The following is a 20,311-nucleotide window of genomic DNA, read 5'->3' as shown; positions in this document are numbered from 1 at the left end:
ATGTTTATCTTGCCTGTCAAGTTCACACTAATAGAGTAGACCAGGCAGTCACATACATTGAGTGACAGAAGTGTTGCACGTGTATTCGTGTTTGGCAAGAGGACGTGTTGTCTAATGCTAGAACTACCGATGTTATTACGCTATGCTGTGTGTGAATGACGGGAGAATACTGTCAGAGGCTTGGAGGCCAGAGGCTTATACTTGTGCTTGATTTCTCTGAATTTGCAGCTTCGGTATTTTTGAACACCCTGACGCCCAAGTTCTATGTAGCGCTTACGGGAACATCTTCACTTATCTCTGGCCTTATCCTGGTAAGTCTTGCTATGCGGGTGCTCTGCTGGCAGATATGCAGCTAGAAAGTAGTAAAAGAGAGCTATTACAAAAAAAAGGCTCATTACTGCAGTGGAATAACTGCAACAACTATGCCATGTCATGTAGTCGTGTTGTGCAACCATCCTAAATTTACTTCTATTTCTACTTTATACACCTCTGTGTGAATTCTGTGCAAGTGCTCTCTTGAATGTGTTAAACTGTTGTGGTATGCCTTGCGGAAGTCCAACATACAATGTCATGCTTGATGGAACGTGCATGAGCAGAGAGAGAGAGTTACAACTATATGTCTTGACTACCATGGTTCTACTTTATGTGCAGAGGTGTAAGAGTAGAAGTAGTGGTTACAGTGTATTTACCCTATTCAGTGGAATGTCTGGTGTGTGAACTACCATTTAAGACCATGTACTAATAATGTACTAGTGTTGTTATTACACCAGTATGAGTAGCCTTCTCCTAACTTATTACCTCTATTCATGTGAGAGTTTATTTACAATAAGACTACCTGTAGTCTCATATGAGCAGGGCGGTAATATTCAGGGAATACCCAGCACGGACATGTGTTGGTGCACTGTAAACTCCAAATTTGTAGTTGATCTTATTTTAATTTGTCGCATTCTTCTGTTCATCTTCTCTGTTGCTCTGGTCAGATCTTTGAGTGGTGGTACTTCAGAAAGTATGGCACATCTTTCATAGAGCAGGTATCTGTGAGCCACCTTCGCCCTCTGCTGGGCGGAGTGGAGAATAGCAGTTCCTCTGGGGGCCTCTTTTCGCCGGTCAATGGAGATGCCGAACTCAGACCCAGCGTGTCAGGTAGGCTACTGTACAGCTTTGGGATACCAGAGCAGGACATGTCATCGCCTGTAAATTCTCCAACGAGTGCTGTAGGATAAGGTCACTCTTTTTCTCTGCATTCATAGCGAGAGGCTCATTCCATGTGAAATCAATGTGGGGCCCAACCTCTACCTTTGTTCTACCTTGTCAATAAAAAGGCACACCACGTTTCATTAGATTCTGTGCCGGTCGGGCCCCAAAGTGTGTGATACCACATTGTAATTGTTTCCATTGGCGCACATCTTGCTAATGCAGTTTTGTTCAAATAAACGTTGCTTTCCCAGTTCTGTTTGCCTGTTTGCCATGTTTTTCATGGTTCATTATATGTAGTTCTACATATCACCAACACTCATGAGAAGCGCTTGTATTTTTTACAGCCACTAGCATACTTGATTAACACTGACTTGTTTGTAGCTTGCATTCTAGGAATATGTCCTCCTCCTACTGTTTCATTGGTCTGCTGATATGCTGCTAATGTATGTCCCTTGTTCACTCTAGAATGTAAAGTCTGGAGGAATCCACTAAACCTCTTCAGGGGAGCAGAGTATAACAGGTAACAAACTACATTTATCAGTTGGTGGAGTGGACTTAAGGCACAATCTGTGATAATTTGTGTCATTTTAAAGTGTAGTGTGCACAAACATCACCTTGTATAAGAGTGGTCAATCTATGGCATGCGTGTGCGTGTGTGTGTGTGTGCGCATTGTTGTGTATGATCTCAGGTACACCTGGGTGACCGGTAAGGAGCCGCTGACGTACTACGACATGAACCTGTCTGCTCAGGACCACCAGACCTTCTTCAGCGTGGACACTCAGCAACTCAGGCCAGAGGACGCAGGTCAGTCTATGGAGAGTGTGTGTGTGTGTTTGTTTGTGTGCCATTATATACCATGTAGGGCTGTAACGATACGCTCAGCTCACGATTCGGTTGGTATCACGATTTATGACCTACGGTTTGATACACCCCACGATTTCACATTATAAAATGAAATTAGGAATAAAAACTATGATAGTTTATTGGTAGAATAGATTACAAGAGGCTAGTAATACTTTCAAAATGTTTAAATATAATAATGATGATGATTTGAACTATCACTTCATTTCATGTGGTTGGTTTTCGGACTAATGAGTAACACAATTTTGAAAGGCCATATCACGATACTGGCTCCTTGTATTGCGATACAGTATCGTGACTGTGTATCGCAATTTCTTGATTCAATACAATATCGTTACAGCCCTAATACCATGGCCTCTTTCTGAAAGTGAATGGCAAATTTTGGTTCTTTTAGCAGATTGTCTTCCACATGTCCCTAGCGTAAGTACTGTAAGTGACATGTTTTCATGTGGGTGACCTCCCCCTGTCCCCCCACAGTAATGCAAAAAGCCTGGAGGGAGAGGAATCCACAGGCTCGCATCCGAGCAGCCTACCAGGCCATCGAGCTCAACCCAGAGTGAGTACGGCCTTTGGAGTATATGTCTGTCTGCCTGCCTCTGCTCTCTCTCTCTCTTTTTCTCTCTCTCTCTCTCTCTCTCTCTCTCTCTCTCTCTCTCTCTCTCTCTCTCTCTCTCTCTCTCTCTCTCTCTCTGTCACTCTCCCTGTCACTCTCTCTCACTCTCTCACTCACACACACACACACACACACACACACACTCACACACACACACACACGTTTCATCTCTCGCTCTCAAGTTTACATTTGCAGTTGTTATTCAACACATTCAATGCCACGCACGCGTTTTCCTCCATGCATTCTTCTTGGGGCGTGAAAACACATTTAGTTCCTCAATTTGAACTCGGAGTCACACAGGGCATATGGAACGAAAGACGTTATCTTTCCGTTTCTAGAAAAAAAAGTCTGTTTTTAACTAAACTAACCCTCGCTAAGCTCGTGCTAACTTGGAAACGGAAGTACCTATAAACCTACGATTTTCACCTATAAAATGCTGAGATTCTCAGCTTTTGAACAACCCATGTTATGTGTCTGTATGTCTTGCGTGGTGTGGCATTCAATGTGTTAACTTAATTTAAGCTTAGTTGACAAGGGCCTGGCTGCATTTTCTTTTCTCTTTTTATTGCCACCTTGCTGACTCCCTGTCTGTCTCCAGAGCTTGATTGAATCCCTGGGTCGATTATGGTTGATAGATGGTTGATGAGTGCTGCCTATTAAGAATGCTGTCTTCCAGTCTGTCTTCTAGTGTTTGACACGTCTCAGATATATACACACATTGTGTAGTTATTTCCAATTTATTACACATATCTCCACTGTCTTTTTTCCCCCCATATCTTGCCCTTTGCCCATGTGGGTCCTGATTTTTCCCGTTCTGTTTGATTGTAAGATGTGTTGTCTGTGTTCTGTATTTCATTGCTATGCCATACACATTCTTTTTTTGGAATTAATACCATATAGCATAACCATATATTATGATAATTTGCAGACACAAAGTCCACTTGTCCATACAAGGACATATACTTACAATATGTTTTTATTTATATAGTCGGGAAAAAATTATAATTTCGAAGTGGTCTCTTAATTTTTCCTTGGCTCTATGTGTGTGTATGTTTGTATGTATAGTATAGGCCAAATGCTTGGACACACCTTCTCATTCAATGCATTCTCTTTTTTTGTTGTGTGTGTGTGTGTGTGACTATTTGCAGTACATTATAGATTTTCACGGGGGGAATCAAAAGTACATGAACACGTATAGAATTATGTGCTTAATAAAAATATAAATTCTAGCAGTTTTACAATAGTGATGTCAGCTGTCTATCCACCTGACGCCAACATGGCACAACTGCACAGTTTTGATGCCATTCGTGAAAATGTACAATGTACTGTAAATAGCCATGAAAATAAAGAGAATGCATTAGATGAGAAGGTGTGTCCAAACTTTTGGCCTACACTGTACTATGTCTGTATATGGGCAGTCATGGGTGAGCGGTTAGGGCGTCAGACTTGCATCCCAGAGGTTGCCGGTTCGACTCCCGACCCGCCAGGTTAGTGGGGGGAGTAATCAACCAGTGCTCTCCCCCATCCTCCTCCATGACTGAGGTACCCTGAGCATGGTACCGTCCCACCGCACTGCTCCCCATGGGGCGCCACTGAGGGCTGCCCCCTTGCACGGGTGAGGCATAAATGCAATTTCGTTGTGTGCAGTGTGCAGTGTTCACTTGTGTGCTGTGGAGTGCTGTGTCACAATGACAATGGGAGTTGGAGTTTCCCAATGGGCTTTCACTTTCACTTTTCACATATACATGTATATGTATAGAGAGAGCGAGACACACGCGCGCACACGCACACACAAACAGTTTGAGTGACAGGTGTGTGTTGGTTTTGATTGACAGCTGTGCGGCCGCCTATGTGCTCCTTGCCGAGGAGGAGGCCACCACAATTACAGAGGCAGAACGACTCTTCAAACAAGCACTTAAAAGTGGTGAGACACACACACACACACACACACACACACACACACACACACACACACACACACACACACACACACACACACACACACACACACACACTAGTCAGGGGACACGTGGAAGCAAAAACGCATACACCTAGTCTGCTTTCATATCAGGGCTGATTCTCGCAACAGATGTAACAAGGAGCTTAAAGGATAACTCCAGCCAATTTCAACATGCAGTTGTAATGTTCACACTACCCTGGACTGGTCAGATTCTGAGATTTTTTTTCTTTTTTCTTCAGCCTATTCCGAGATCCTGGTCATTGTAATGGGGGCAGGTGTTTGTTTACATTTCAAATGTTTTTTTTTAATTTATTCCCAAAAACATTGAAAAGGTTATGCAACATCAGCAGACAACTAGCAAACAGCGATACCTTTTGGGAAAATATAGTAGGCCTAAGTTAAGATTTTTTTAAATGTAAACAAAAGCTGCCCGCATTTAGAATAGCTCATTTCTCAGAAAGGGCTGTGCCAAAAAAATGCCGCATCACCGGGTACTGACAAATCAACGGTAGCGTGAGCAATACAACGAACAGCATATTGAAATTGGCAGCAGTGCTCCTTTAAGTGCTTACTGGAGAAGGACTCACGCTCATATCATTTTGTTTATTTTACTGAACTTGACCCAGATGAACCTGTTTACATCTACCTTGTTTTATTTGCTTTACGTCACCCACCAATGTTTCAGTTCCTAAACGCTTTGATATTCAGTCAGCCATGTCGAGATTGGGTCTGGGAACTTGACAACGGCACAGTTAACTCCTTAACTCCTTAACTTAACTTACAGAGGACATATACACTAAGACAAGAACACTCTTCATCAAACTAAACACCCTCTCACACAGTGGGGAAGCATTCATGTAGATATCAGCACATGAATCCATGTACATACAGTACATGCAGACAATAGACGAGATTGAAGTAGGTTCTTACATTATTACATTACACTCATGGCTTTTTCTGAACGGGGAAATAGGGGCGCTCCACCCTCATACCTCCGCGGGTGCACCCTCATACTTCTTTTTTTTTAAATATATGAATTACTTTTTTCAATCACGGGACACACACACACACACACACACACACACACCCTTCACCCCCCCCGCAACCTGCCATGATGCTCCCTCATGCCAAAAATTCCTAGAAAAAGCCCTGACACTTAACTAAAGCTCTTATCCAAAGCGACTTACAGACATTACAGGGTATTGGTTACATTCCCTGGAGCAGTGTGGGGATGGGTGCCTTGCACAAGGGCACAAGGGCACTTCAGCCATGCAGGGAGGAAGGTGCTTAGACCCTGTTCACATAGGCATACTTTAACTTACTTTAAAGTAAATATCTGACAAGGGGGTTTTGTTACCCAAAACATCTTTGAGTAATCCACATGACAATACTTCATTCCAGTCCAGTCCATGTAGGGCACTTTTTACTGGGGAATAGTTTTTTTTTTTTCAACTTTAAAAGCACCTGGGTAAGAAGGGGAAAATACAGCTCAGGACTAATAATATATATTTTTTAAAACACACAAAAAAAACACTTATCACAGGAATATATTTTGAAACATCCACTCCGCTTTTGTGGACAGGTTCTTGCAAACAAGAATGATACTGCCTCTTTGAATACGCACTTGAGCTGTGCGACACACTTGTCACATGCACACACACACACCCTCTCCAACTGCTATAAACATGTACCCACTCACCTCTCATACGCAGAAGCCCAGTTATACAAATACACCACGACACACACACACACACACACACACACACACACACACACACACACACACACACACACACACACACACACACACACACACACACACACACACACACACACACACACAGGAGCATACCCAATCTCTTCAAACAACACTCAGAGGAAGTGATGATGGGTAAGAGGGATGCGTTTATCCAAACCTGCTCACACATGCATACCCACGCGTGCAGCAGGCTATCACTTCGTATGTTTAGATAAACACAAGTACGGTATACACTGGAAAAAGGCAGGCTTACACATGTACACTAGACACACACACATTTTGCAGATCGGGATGCATACGGTACACAAAGTTCAATACCGTTCTCTCCAATCTCTCTCTCTCTCTCTCTCTCTCTCTCTCTCTCTCTCTCTCTCTCTCTCTCTCTCTCTCTCTCTCTCTCTCTCTCTCTCTCCCCCACCCAATCATTCCAGTAATTTGTGAATTTAACAACTTATTAAATTCCCCTAGCACCTCTTGGGGCTGCGCTAGCTAGAGTGTTTGGGCTGGGGCCCAGTATTAAATATTATCCCCAACCTGATTAAGGCCAGGCTAAACAGAGCTTTCGCGAGGTCCCCAGATGAAACGAGCTGTATTTGATCTGTGCCATGACTTGTTACGTGACGCGTGCGTGAAACACTGCCAGCGGTGACAAGGTGGAAAAGACACATTTTAGGCCAGTGTCACAGGCGGCTTACTGTACAGTCGCAGTATGTTCCCTACTTCTGAGGTGTGTGTGTGTGTGTGTGTGTGCGTGTGTGTGTGTGCGTGTGCGTGTGCGTGCCGAAGGTGGAGTGGAGAAGGTTTGTGTGTGCATACTATACGTGGGCTTGTGTCCAAGCAGTATCCATTAGTTTATGTGGTGACAGTACTGAGTGCTGGTTTGTGGTAGTCAGTTTGAGAGGTGTGTGTTTTTGCGTGCGTGCGTGCATGCTTGTGTGTGTGTATCAGTGTGGGGACCATTATATGGGTTGTTTGCCCCTGAAGTGTGTGCGTGTGTGTGCATGTGTGTATGTTTTCACCAAAGTGTGGGTGAGTGTTTGTCCCTGAAGTGTATGTGTTTTTCATTGATGTGTGTGTGTGTCTCTCTCTCTCTCTCTCTCTCTCTCTCTCTCTCTCTCTCTCTCTCTCTCTCTTCCTCCCTGTCCACTCTATTGCTCTGCAGCAGGCCGAGACAGTAACCTGCTGGTGTACATCAGGCGTCGGCTGGCCATGTGTGCCCGCAAGCTGGGCCGCATCAAAGAGGCCATCAAGATGATGAGAGACGTGAGTACAGACACACACACACACACACACACACACACACACACACACACACACACACACTCCCATAGACGGGTAGCGCACCTATGTTCCCCAGGTCCTATGTTCCCCGGGTCCTATGTTCCCCTGTCTTTGTATGGGAGCGGGGAACATAGGACCCTTTTTCTAAAAAAGGGTTCTATGTTCCCCGCATGTTTCCAAGTTTTCAAATTGTGCCCTTCCCAAAACCATCCCTAAACCTAACCTGTCAGAAATGCAATGTTTCTGAGTTGTACATTTGTGCCCTAACCAAAACTATCCCTAAACCTAACCTGTCAGAGGTGCAACAACAACCTGCGCTTTGCCATGCGGCAGCAGTCTACTTGGAAGCAGCGGGGAACATAGAACCCTTTTTTGAAAAAAGGGTCCTAAGTTCCCCGCATTGTATGTTTCCGAGTTTTCAAATTGTGCCCTTCCCAAAACCATCCCTAAACCTAACCTGTCGTAATGCAATGTTTATGAGTTTTCAATTTGTGCCCTGACCAAAACTATCCCTAAACCTAACCTGTCACAGTGGCAACAGCAACCTGCACTTTGCCATGTGGCAGCAGTCTACTTTGAAGGAGTGGGGAACATAGGACCCTTTTTTCAAAAAAGGGTTCTATGTTCCCCTGTAGAGGGGAACATAGAACCCGGGGAACATAGGACCCGGGGAACATAGGGATGACCCCCATAGACGCACACATGCACTTAGAAGCACAGACACACCTACTGTACACTGGCAAACTCACAAACACACACACGGACACAAATGCATGACAAATCTGTTACCCCCAGGTTGCTGCTGCACACCCTCCTTCCCCCTCACGCTGTTCATTTGAAAGCCGCAGCATTGAGGCGTCTCCAACCACCACCCCTGTAAAGTGTGTGCCATGTGGATATGGCATATGTTGTTTTTAGTGAAAGCGAGTTCATTATTCATTATGGTGTGCTACCACTCAAAACGTGTAGGTGGATTGCTTGTTTGGAAACAATTCCATTTTTGAAAGACTTGTAAATGCGGATGTGACGTTATGTAGTTGCATTGTACTTTGGGGTTAGTGAAGTACAATGCAAGTATGTTGTTACAGTATGTGTATAATATTACCAGTTGATACATGCAGATACACCAAATAAGACACCGTTAATGAAAGTGAAACCATAAAATATAGTGTCTTTTTTGTCTGTTTCCCCAGCTAATGAAAGAGTTCCCGTTGCTGGGGATGCTAAACATCCATGAGAACCTTCTAGAAGCACTGCTGGAGCTGCAGGCATACGCTGATGTGCAAGCAGTACTCGCCAAATATGACGGCAAGTCACTTCTCTCCTACGATGTTCATTATGTTTTTCCTGTTGAAACTTACATTTGTTGTGCCTGTTTTGAAATCGAAGACTGAAGTTTTCTTATCTATACTGTATATAACATGTGAGTATGCTTGTATAGAAAGAGTAGAATTCTTTTTTTTTTGCTTCTGAAAAAAAAGAAATTATAAATAAATAGTTGCACATGGTAAATTGACTGCACTTAAATAGGGCTTTTCCAAAGATTTTAAATATGGTAACCAGGATATATCATACCACGTGTCACCAATGCGACAAAGTGGGGTCAGATTGGGTCTCCTAAAGAGGCGTGACTCTCCATTGAACTCAATTCATTTCCCTTCCTGGTCTCCTAAAGGGCCATGGCTGCCATAGGATCGCAGCTTAGAACCTTGAGTCACATGGATTCCAGAGGAAACTCCTTATGAACTGTCTCTGTCTTTATCAATCGTCTTTAGCTTTTCTGCTCCACACAGCAGTGGCAGAAACGGCCTTATACGGTGCTTTGACATTGCTTTGGTGAATGACCCGAAGCTTTTCTGCGTTTACAGACATCAGTTTGCCAAAGTCAGCAACGATATGCTACACATCAGCACTGCTCAAAGCACGGGCAGTATCAGATAAGTACGTCCATACACACACACACACACACACACACACACACACACACACACACACACACACACACACACACACACACACACACACACACACACACACACACACACACACACACACACACACGTACATACGCAGACACCAATACAGCTATCAGTGCTGTTGTGATATATTGGAACAGACAGACTACTCAGCAGTATGTCATCTGTACACATTTTTGTGTGTGTGCGCACTTGTGAGCATGTGTGTGGTTGGTGTGTATTGCTGTTAAGCCAAGTGGTGCGTTTCTTCTCCCGCTGGCAGGTTCTCTCCAGAGGCAGCCTCGAGACGAGGCCTCAGCACCGCCGAAATGAACGCAGTAGAGGCCATACACAGAGCGGTGGAGTTCAACCCACACGTACCAAAGGTAACACACACACACACACACACACACACACACACACACACACACACACACACACACACAGCAGAAATGAACGCAGTAGAGGCCATACACAGAGCGGTGGAGTTCAACCCACACGTACCAAAGGTAACACACACACACACACACACACACACACACACACACACACAGCAGAAATGAACGCAGTAGAGGCCATACACAGAGCGGTGGAGTTCAACCCACACGTACCAAAGGCAACACACACACACACACACACACACACACACACACACACACACACACACACACACACACACACACACACACACACACACACACACACACACACACACACACACACACACACACGCCTCTGTGCTATTCCTTCAGCTGAAATACATTTTCCCTCACTCACATATTGTATACAACCCACAGCAAAGGAATCCAAATTAGTGTATGTTTGTTGTGTTTGGGCTCAGAAATAGACAAGATAGAATGCTTTTAATATTTACTTAAAAAATGGCATATTTATTCCATTAAAAAAATGCTTAGACTTCTTTGCTTTTTGGTACGAGGTGAAAAGAGGCAGAAAAAATCTTTTTATACAGTTGATTCAAATGTTAAAGAATTTAAACTAAGGATGCCTTTTGTCTTTTTCTCTTGTTCAATAGTATTTTAGAATAATAGTCAGGAGGACTTCCTTTCTTCTCCTCACAGTGTGTGCAAATTATGTTGTTAGTTCTCCAACTGTCAGTCAACTGGTGAAAACAGATCATGTTGACCAGTTTATATTGGCCAGCAGATGTTGCTGTTGCCTTGCCTTGCATGAGTCTTCTCCATGCACCCACTCACTCATTCCCCCGTTGTCATTCCTGATCCTTGACAGACAGCAGCTCAGTAATAGAGTGCATCGCTCATTATCACTTGACTCTTTTTAAAAAGCACTATTTGAGGTGTTCATTATCAAATTGTTTGTTACCTGTTCACAAACACGTCCGGTGCCATGAATTTTTACCACCAGCATAAATTTGACAAATTCCTATTTTGCCTTTATGTGTTATCTTGTTATTGCACATGAAAAGGGAGCATATTCATTCACCGGGCACTCTTTTACCTCATTACGTATATAAGCTGGGATTTTCATTTTCTATGCGCTCTGGTCTAAACTCACAATAAAGAATATGACATTTTGTTGTATTTAGACAAATTACCTCTCTATGGTCGTTACTGTATGTCCATGTTGGCCTGTTGGGTGTGTGGTTATTATAACTTCACCATTCATTCCTATGAGGGAGGCGCAGGTAGGGCTGCACGATTGTGGAAAAAATCATTACCTCGATTAATTAGGTCAAAACCGTAATCACGATTATTAATCACGATTATTATTTTTTTTGCTGAATTTTGTTTTCATTTATAAAAAAATGAAATATAACCAAGAATTAATTATATACTTGACAAACAAAATAAAACTGAATTCTAATAATTATGTGAAAGGCAATAGCATGAAACTTAGGTGGACAGATTTTTGGCCAGAAAAACACCAGCCTGTCAGTATATTCTGGCTTCAAGGATGCTTGAAATCACGATTAAATCACGATTTTCGATTATTTTCGATTAATTGTGCAGCCCTAGGCACAGGCAAGCGAACAGGAGTAAAGCGAGGCGAAAATATCTCACGAATGTTGCCTGCGGTGGCCAATCAAATCAACAACACAAGTGTTTACGGTAAATCGATTTGATTTGCCGCAACGACCTGATGACCATTGAGGTGTCAGAATAGAACACTGAATTTTTTCCTCTCTTCGCTTTGCTCGTTTCTTCTGCATGTGTCCCTGGCGACACAGCTTTGTCTTGTCATGGCTGCCTCCTTCCCTAGTGTGCCATGGGTTAAACATAGAGTCAGTTATATTGTTTGCATGTTGTGCTGTGCTGTAGAATCACAGTAACAAATATGTGTAGATGCTGTTCAGTTGCATTGTGTGGCTTACCATGTAATAGGCCGTTTGCCAATGCAATGGGGAAGGAGCCCTTGTTTGTGGAAGGCTTTAACATCCATACTGGTGGCAATGCCTCAGGCTATTAGTTAGAAACAATCATTAGACTAACAGGTCATACGCATGCACGCACGCACATGCACAAGCACAAGCACACACACAAAGCATCCATCACACACAGCAAACACATCACATATATGTCTCTCCCTTCCTTATCACACATTCACCCACACAAACATATACACACACACAAAACACACACATACACACAGCCACACAGTCTGAAGTCTTCCTCCCTCAGGGCCGGTGTGTTGTGTCTTGCGTGAACAGTCCCACACAAACACGGCCAGATTATTTTACAAAAGACCACCATGTCATGTCATGGCTCCCTCCCTCCCTCCCTCCCTCTGCACTAAGTCCCATCTCCACCTCCGCCTCCACCTCCACCTGGCCCCGGGGCTCTTTGAACTCTGGGCGGCCAAGACAGAGGCTGCCAGGGCAGGCTAATGCACTCTAAATACCCCCCACCATAACCTCCACTATCACTACCCGACACACCACCTCACAGAAAGAAAATTACAGCACACTTATTTTACTTTTTTTGCGATTTGCTCTGAATAAACAAGCAAAAAAGTCAAATAAGTGCACAGTAAATGTATTTCTTTGGAAGTATTAAACACTCCAGCCTTTACCAGCGCCTAGAAGCTGTGCATGGATCTTTGAACTGTTGCACTCCACCTCACAGCTTGCATGGAAATGCAACAGGGAATCCAGTCAGTGTGTGCCTGCAGCCACTGTCATTCTGACTTTTTTATTTATTTTAAATACATTTTAAGGGCTTTTTGGTGACTTTATATCTGACAGTACAGTGAAGAGAGATAGGAAGCGAGTGAGGAGAGAGGCAGAGATGGGGAAGGATCCGGGCAGGACCTCGGGTCTGAATCGAACCCGGACCCCTGGGGTAATGCAGCCACGTTCTTACTCTCCCAGGTCTGTAATATGTGATGGATAGAAGGTGTTTGTTGGCCCAATTCGAAACGGGAGGCAGTGACTCGATGACTCTCCTCCTACATAAACATGTCACTGATCAGATAGGTCAAGTTAGCTGATGAGGCAGCCGTTACGAACGGCACTAACGAGTGCGCCGCCTTGCGCATTTGATGTTACGGCGATTCTATGGCGGGAGTTACGTTCATCACGTTAGCGCTTAGCTTACGCATGCTATTTGAACGGTGAATGATCGTCAGACGGCGGAATCGTAAAAAATAGGCTATAAATAGATCTAGCGACAGCATATTTAGATACTACAATGTTGATTTATGCATTCGATTTTCAATATCTACATACATAAGTGTCAGAATAAAGAGTATGATAAGGTAGTAGCTTGGGTAGTAGCCATGTTTGTTTTTCAGGTTTCCGGTTGAGAGGGAGGTGGCGCACAGCATGTTGGGTACCAAGGCAGCGAAGTCAGCATCTGATGTATCCTCGAAATATCCTCGTTACGCCCACAAATGCAGTCAACTGCCGAGAGAGGAAATAAAGCATTTTTTCGTTTCGATCCACACTTCATGACTCGATGTCCAGTTAGCTCACTGGAAGGACAGCTGCCTTCCCTGTTTCGAATTGGGCCGTTGTATTTTGAAAAAGAGAGATGCCTATTACATACATGGATGCCTCATACATGTTTTTTTTTTAATTGTAGAGAATGTGTTCCAACTCAAGCCTTCTGTCTCTGCCTTCAGTGTGGATGAGAGACGTTTTGGGTAGCTTAGCGAGGTGAGGGGGTGGTAGGGTAGGGTAGAGCTGTTTACCCCAAACACAGAGAGAGGTGCTCAGACCGTGCTTGCAGGGTTCATCAGTCACAGCCAGCTCTCTCTCTCTCTCTCTCTCTCTCTCTCTCTCTCTCTCTCTCTCTCTCTCTCTCTCTCTCTCTCTCTCTCTCTCTCTCTCTCTCTCTCTCTCTCTCTCTCTCTCTCTCGGCCTGTCTCTTTCTGACACATATACTCACCCATAAAACGAGGTACAGACATACCCAAACACACACTCAAGACTCGCGTCCTACATGCAGAGACAAGCATTCACAGACACGAAGACACACAATGTCCAAAATATGGCTTCACATAAGCATAGATATGACTAAGAGTACAGAGACACACAAACAATGAATCCAGACTATGCACAAAAATCCAGGCTCTCCCCTAGCACCTGGACAAGAAAGGCCTACCATCTTGACCGGGAGTGGGACCCTTGAATTGTGAAAGTAATTTCTAAAATAGCTTTACATAACAAGAATGAACTATTAATGTTGAAGGGTTTTCAAACTATATTTCATTTCAACTCTGCAGCGTGCCCCACGTCCCACCTTGACTAACAAAGGTTATGTGGGAAATTACACACACAAACATGCAGACAAACAGGGAGAGACAGATATTTACATACCCGTATGCACACGCAACTGATGGTCAATGGCGGTCCGACTACAAAGTCTGCTTTTATAACCAGACAATTGGCCGTGATGATACACCTCTATTTTCAAAGCCCTGCTTAGTATCCAGGGATGGGTGGCCTTCTCTCTCTCTCACTCTCTCTCTCTCTCTCTCTCTCTCTCTCTCTCTCTCTCTCTCTCTCTCTCTCTCTCTCTCTCTCTCTCTCTCTCTCTCTCTCTCTCTCTCTCTCTCTCTCTTTCTCTCTCTGCCCTTTTTCATTCTTTCAATCTCTCATTCTATCTTTTTTCCACCTTTTTTGTCCAGTATGTCCCATTGAAGTCTGCACTCTTCCACATAATCCCCCCACCCCCACCCCTCTCTCAATGCAGCTGCACTTTGAAAATGAAACACTTGGAAGATCACAGCTGTTGTACAGAATAATGGATCTTGACTGCATTAGGGATGGCACCTTCTATATGTTCACTGAAGAATTTCCCTCTGAGAAAAAAAAAAGAGACGCATATTACAACCACATTACACACATATTAAGCCATACTTGGATTTTTCCTTTCCCTCTTGTTATTCTGTTCGTGACTGTTTTGGGGTGTTATGGTCATGTGATCTGATATACTTTATGGTCTTTTTTGTGTGTGTATAATATGCAGCAGTCACCCCTTTCATTGATCTTCTGTGTAATTGTGAATCTGTTGTAAAGAACTACAGTGCTGGTTTTGATTAGATTCCCTATTGTACCAGTGGGTATATGCATCTCTCAAACAGATGAGTGAGATGTGAGCAGGTTCACATAGTCACATGAAGTGTGTGTGTGTGTGTGTGTGTGTGTGTGTGTGTGTGTGTGTGTGTGTGTGTGTGTGTGTGTGTGTGTGTGTGTGTGTGTGTGTGTGTGTGTGTGTGTGTGTGTGTGTGTGTGTGTGTGTGTGTGTGTGTGTGTGTGTGTGTGTGTGTGTGTTCATTTTTGCGGCGTCAGAGTTCTCTGTCCTCCAGTGAGAGTCCCTCAGTTCACTGACCTCATACTCCCCTGACTTGAACGCAATGGCATTTCACTTCTCTCTCTCTCTCTCTCTCTCTCTCTCTCTCTCTCTCTCTCTCTCTCTCTCTCTCTCTCTCTCTCTCTCTCTCTCTCTCTCTCTCTCTCTCTCTCTCTCTCTCTCTCTCTCTCTCTCTCTCTATGTCTGTCTTTAATGTGATTTCATGTGTGTATATCTGTGGTTTGTGTGTTTCTGTATGTGTCTATGCCCGTTTGTTCTCTAATATGTGTGTCTGTGTGTGTGTGTGTGTGTGCGCATGTGTATGTGTGTGCGTGAGTGCAAGTGTGCGTGAGTGCAAGTGTGCGTGCGTGTCTGTCTACAGTCAGTGGCCCTGGGTGCTGGATGGTTTGTGTATGTTGTCAGTGTGCTTTTATGTGGAGCTATGGCACCAGCGCCGTCTATGTTGTGCCTACAGAGGCGAGCGGATACCGGTTGTTCACTGGGCTGTGGCGAGTCCCTGTGTGTGTACTGGGCGGTGTGCAGTGGGTGGGCTATCCCCACAAGCTCCTGCTTCAGTCAACGAGAACACCACACACACACACACACACACACACACACACACTACGATGCATCCGTGGCATGCATGTATGCATGGACACCGACAAACACTTACTAAAAAGCTTAGCAATACTAATTTATGAAGACTCATAACTACACACACACACACACACACAAGGCTTCTCGCTGGCCCCAGAGACTGTGTTGTGCTGACCCCCTGGACAGCCTCTAGCACCTCTAGACAACAGGCCTGTGATGAACAAGAGATTTATAAGCCTGATGGGGCTACCCGCTCCCAACAGACACACACCACGCTGCACAGCAGCGCGCTTGCTTGCCCAGTGACACTGCACTGTGTGTGTGTGCGCGTGCGTGTGTTGTGTGTGTGTGTGTGTGTGTGTGTGAATACAGAGTGAGTGTGAGAGAAAGTGAGTACAGTTCTGGCTTATTGCTCCTAAGAGGTTACTATGAATACTGTTTGTGTGTTCTACTCGCACAGAAGCCTGTGTTTGTGTGTGTGTGTGCATGGTCAATGCTTGCACGTGAGAGGGTGATAGAAAAAACAGTGTGTGTGTGCGTGTGCGCTTGCGTGCGGGTGTGTGTGTGTGTGTGGTTTGCAATCTCAGCAGCGAGTCTGTTTCAGTGTTTTTTTGTCCGTGTGCGTGTATGCATGAGATAAAGAGTGAGCACTCCATCACGGCACACAGGCCCACTGGGCTGCTTTTGGTGGTGGTGTGTTACTGTGGTGTGTACGTGTGTGTTTATGAGTAGGGGATTAAGTAAAGACAGCAACTCGGTACATCACATGAGTTCCAGCAGCCCCTGCACCCCCGCTCCCCACTCCCCACTCCGTGCCCCTCCTGAGCCCCCCCCTCTCGTCGGGCGCTGTCTGTCCCAGTCAGGCTCAACCATGCGGGGGCTGCTCAGCCTGCTCACCAGGGGAACCTCCAGCCTCCCTGGAAGCCCCTTTACCCTTGTGGGCTTCATGGTTTCTGTTGTTCCACATATTTTGTGTTTTATAATAATAATAGTAATAAAAATCATCATACTTTTAATAATAATTAAAAGTTAGGTTTTGTTTATCGATTTTCATGGTACTCAAAGACACTTTACAGGAATAATACAAGCATGCGTGCACACGCACACCCACACAAATGCTCTCTCTGCTGAATCAGGCAGGAAACAGAGCATAGGAGTCTTACAATGTAACATAACTTAAGGAAGTGTGATTTCTTATGACGCGCTAACGAACAATTGAGCGATCAGAACTTTTTTGTACATCTCATGGCATTTGTTAACGTTGCTGATAGTGGAAGTGTTCTTAATGAGTCCTGTCCATTTCAAACCCACAGTGCCACTGATTACTCATTTGTAGAAGTGGGATTTTGTGCTTAGAGTATGTCAGGCCTATATTGTTTAAAAAAATTCTTCTGGAATGCACATTTTTGCTGTCTGGACATACAGAACTTGTCACGCATGAGAACACTGCCAACGACTTCACATACCGCCTCTTCAGTTCTCTCTGGCACCGCTCTCTACTAGCTCCTTGTTTTCCCCTTTGCGGTGCTCGATGGAGGACAAGTCTGTCATTTTCATGCCTCAGGAGAGTCTGACTCAAGTCAGCCAGACCACATGGTGACAGAGCGAGGGGACAGTGGGACTCTTTCCCCAACACCTCTTCTCGCTCCGTACGGCGCCGCATTCCCTTCAGCCTTAGCATTGTGCTCACTGATTGATCTTTGAAAATGAAGCCAGAAAGGGCAGGTCATGCTCACCCAGTAGAAATAGAATTTCGGAGGTAAGAATTGAGTAGAAGTAGAAGTGGCTGTCATGACTACAACGTTCTGCCCAGCCTCTAGTCTGGCCAAGCTACAGTGATTTCAGAGTTCCCAGAGGGTGAGTTGAATCCATTTTTATCAAATCCCTCTGTGTGCTTCTGGTCAGAGCTACAATCAGACAAACGTTTTCTCTGAGTTAGCCATTGAGGCAATGACAGAACGAGCATGTCTTCACCTTAAACCGACCCTTTTGTTAACTGTCAATTTTCACTGGAGGGAGATTTGAAATTGGAAATGTAACCAGCTTGGCCCGACTGACTTGTTAACAAAATTCAATAGAAGAGTCAATAGAGTCAATAAAAGAAAAATCTGCCAGCCATGATGAGAAGGAACCAGTCCCTCCCACAGCCCCTTCGGTTTCATTCACATGGTTGTCCAAGGCTGCCTCTTGCCTAACCAATTGGAACACAATTACCTCCTGGAAGTGTGGGCTGTGGCTGAAAGTCAATGTCCCTCCTCTGGATTCCTTCCTCTGTCCTCTAGCCTAATACCTTGAGGCTCAATGGCATCCCAATGCACTAAAGGGTGAGAGAAGATGGGAGGTGAAATCATGTCCTCTGTATGAAATCAAGGACACAGGTCTGGTTTCGCAGGTTAATTCAAGATGGATTTTCAAGATGGATGTTAGTGGTGGTGGTGGTGGGTTTTTTCTCACACCTGAAAAAAATGTACATGTGAGCTCAACAGTACGTCTTTACTTTACGGAGACAGAAAAAAAATCTTGCTATAGTATTTCCTGCCCATAGTATCCCCCCTTAGCAAATATGTCATCTATTTTAGCATCATGCTTCCACCTGTTGTGTTACAATCCACATAGGAAATGATGTGGGCTACTGTACATTAGCCCAGATCCTGAGGCTGTTCTAGCAAACAAACAGCTTCATTTCCTCTGGCCCTGCTCTCTGACGTCCAAAGTTGTGCTGCCCGTCTGAGCTCGGGAAGGAAGTGTACCCCGTACCCTCGTCTCACAGACGAACCTTTCCACTCTAGGTTAAGTCCTTTTGGTATTCCCAGATGCCCCAAGAAGGAAGAGGTAGTGGGGGAGGGCTGAGCCCAGACCTGATGAGAAAGTGGACAGACGTGTACAGTGAAGCCTGTACAACAGGAGTCAGTGGGCATCTGATTTGTTTAGATGTTATCTGTCATTTGTTAGTGAGTTTTTAGGGATTTTTTATGGTTTTATTTGACAAGAAATTGAAGAGTGGGACAGGAAGTGAGCGAGATAAGGAGCATGAAGAAGGGAAATGACCGAGGACTGGTGTCAAATCTTGGCCCCCATTCATGATGCAGTATGTTGGCTTCAAACCAATGCACCACAGTACTACCCGATTTGTTTGTGGACTTGTAATGTACAAACCATCTATGGTATTCAAGGCAACACTTTATCGAGTATGCCATGGCTGGTCCTGTTTGTATATTTGGCAGCAGTGGTGCGCACACCTTTTACCCAATGGTTTCACCAAAGTTGTCCCTGGCTGTTAGAGGAGCATAGGCTGTGTTTTATTCTCACGCCACGTGGTTTCGTCTTCCACTCTGTGTAGTACACTAGGGGTGTAAATAATAAGCGAAATGTATCGATGCATAGATCCTATGGCCGACCATTTAATCGAATCGCATCGCATCTTGTCGTGGGGCATTCTTAAGTATAGAAAATATTGGAATCGTTGGCTCCTGTCCAATGCCCTTGTTTCATAATACAGTAGAAGTGGAAAAGTAATTGGAAAAAACCTAATAGTATCGAATTGCATCGTATTGGGGGGAATTCCTAAGTATCGAAAATAATCGAATATTGCTTTAAGAAATTGATACCGTATCGTATCGTCATGGAGGCTGTGATTTACACCCCTAACCCTCACTTTGATTCAAGGGGGAGTTTGAAGTGATTTTAAGCCCTTCCCATCGCTCTCGAAAGTATTAGAACACACTACACTTTCACGTGTACATTGCAAGAGTGTTAGGGCGAAAACCAAGTGGAGCTGGTACTTACGGTGGGACAGCACATTGGCTGTTTCCCACTGCCCAGTGTTTTAGCCTTTCTAGGACGTGAAACTCCCAGTGATTGGATACTCCGCGTAGTTCACCAAAGAGCATCCAATCACTGGACATTTCACTGGGCATAGAACACTGGACATTGGGAAACAGCCACGGTCACTAACAACTTGCAAGATAGCCAGGGAGTCAACAACTCCTCTTAACGTGTGTGACGGTCAGGTTATCCATCTGCTCTATTTCGAGGTGCTTGTATTGTGTTTGCGTTATTTTTGGGCTGTATTTGTTTATTTACAGATCAGGCGTCAAGTGTTGATGGGGATTTGGAGCTGCAGGGCTCAGATGAACATGTCAGTCACAGTCCTGCCAGTGTAGCCAGCTCGCATGGGTATTGTTGCGTTATACAGGGCCTTGGGGGGGGGGTACCTCTACCCTTTGGTTTTGCAGGTGACACACACACACACACACACACACACACACACACACACACACACACACACACACACACACACACACACACACACACAC

At 44.6% G+C, this 20,311-nt stretch overlaps 1 protein-coding gene across 1 annotated transcript in view; it reads left to right on the top strand.

Annotated features, from left to right (window-relative positions):
- The window catches only part of st7l (suppression of tumorigenicity 7 like), a 47,764-nt gene that overhangs the window by 545 nt on the left and 26,908 nt on the right, over window positions 1–20,311 (top strand). Inside the window, exons 2-11 of the mRNA XM_063215697.1 lie at window positions 229–311; window positions 981–1,143; window positions 1,663–1,717; window positions 1,887–2,002; window positions 2,537–2,615; window positions 4,508–4,596; window positions 7,554–7,654; window positions 8,866–8,980; window positions 9,541–9,613; window positions 9,911–10,013. Of these exons, the coding sequence (XP_063071767.1) occupies window positions 229–311; window positions 981–1,143; window positions 1,663–1,717; window positions 1,887–2,002; window positions 2,537–2,615; window positions 4,508–4,596; window positions 7,554–7,654; window positions 8,866–8,980; window positions 9,541–9,613; window positions 9,911–10,013 (977 nt within the window). The remainder of the gene's footprint in view (window positions 1–228; window positions 312–980; window positions 1,144–1,662; window positions 1,718–1,886; window positions 2,003–2,536; window positions 2,616–4,507; window positions 4,597–7,553; window positions 7,655–8,865; window positions 8,981–9,540; window positions 9,614–9,910; window positions 10,014–20,311) is intronic.

This window comes from Engraulis encrasicolus, chromosome 14 (assembly GCF_034702125.1).
Source record: "Engraulis encrasicolus isolate BLACKSEA-1 chromosome 14, IST_EnEncr_1.0, whole genome shotgun sequence".
NCBI classification, from domain to species: Eukaryota; Metazoa; Chordata; class Actinopteri; order Clupeiformes; family Engraulidae; genus Engraulis; species Engraulis encrasicolus.
The sequence above is the reverse complement of the archived record's forward strand: the minus strand, read 5'-3'. Positions and strand labels throughout refer to the sequence as shown.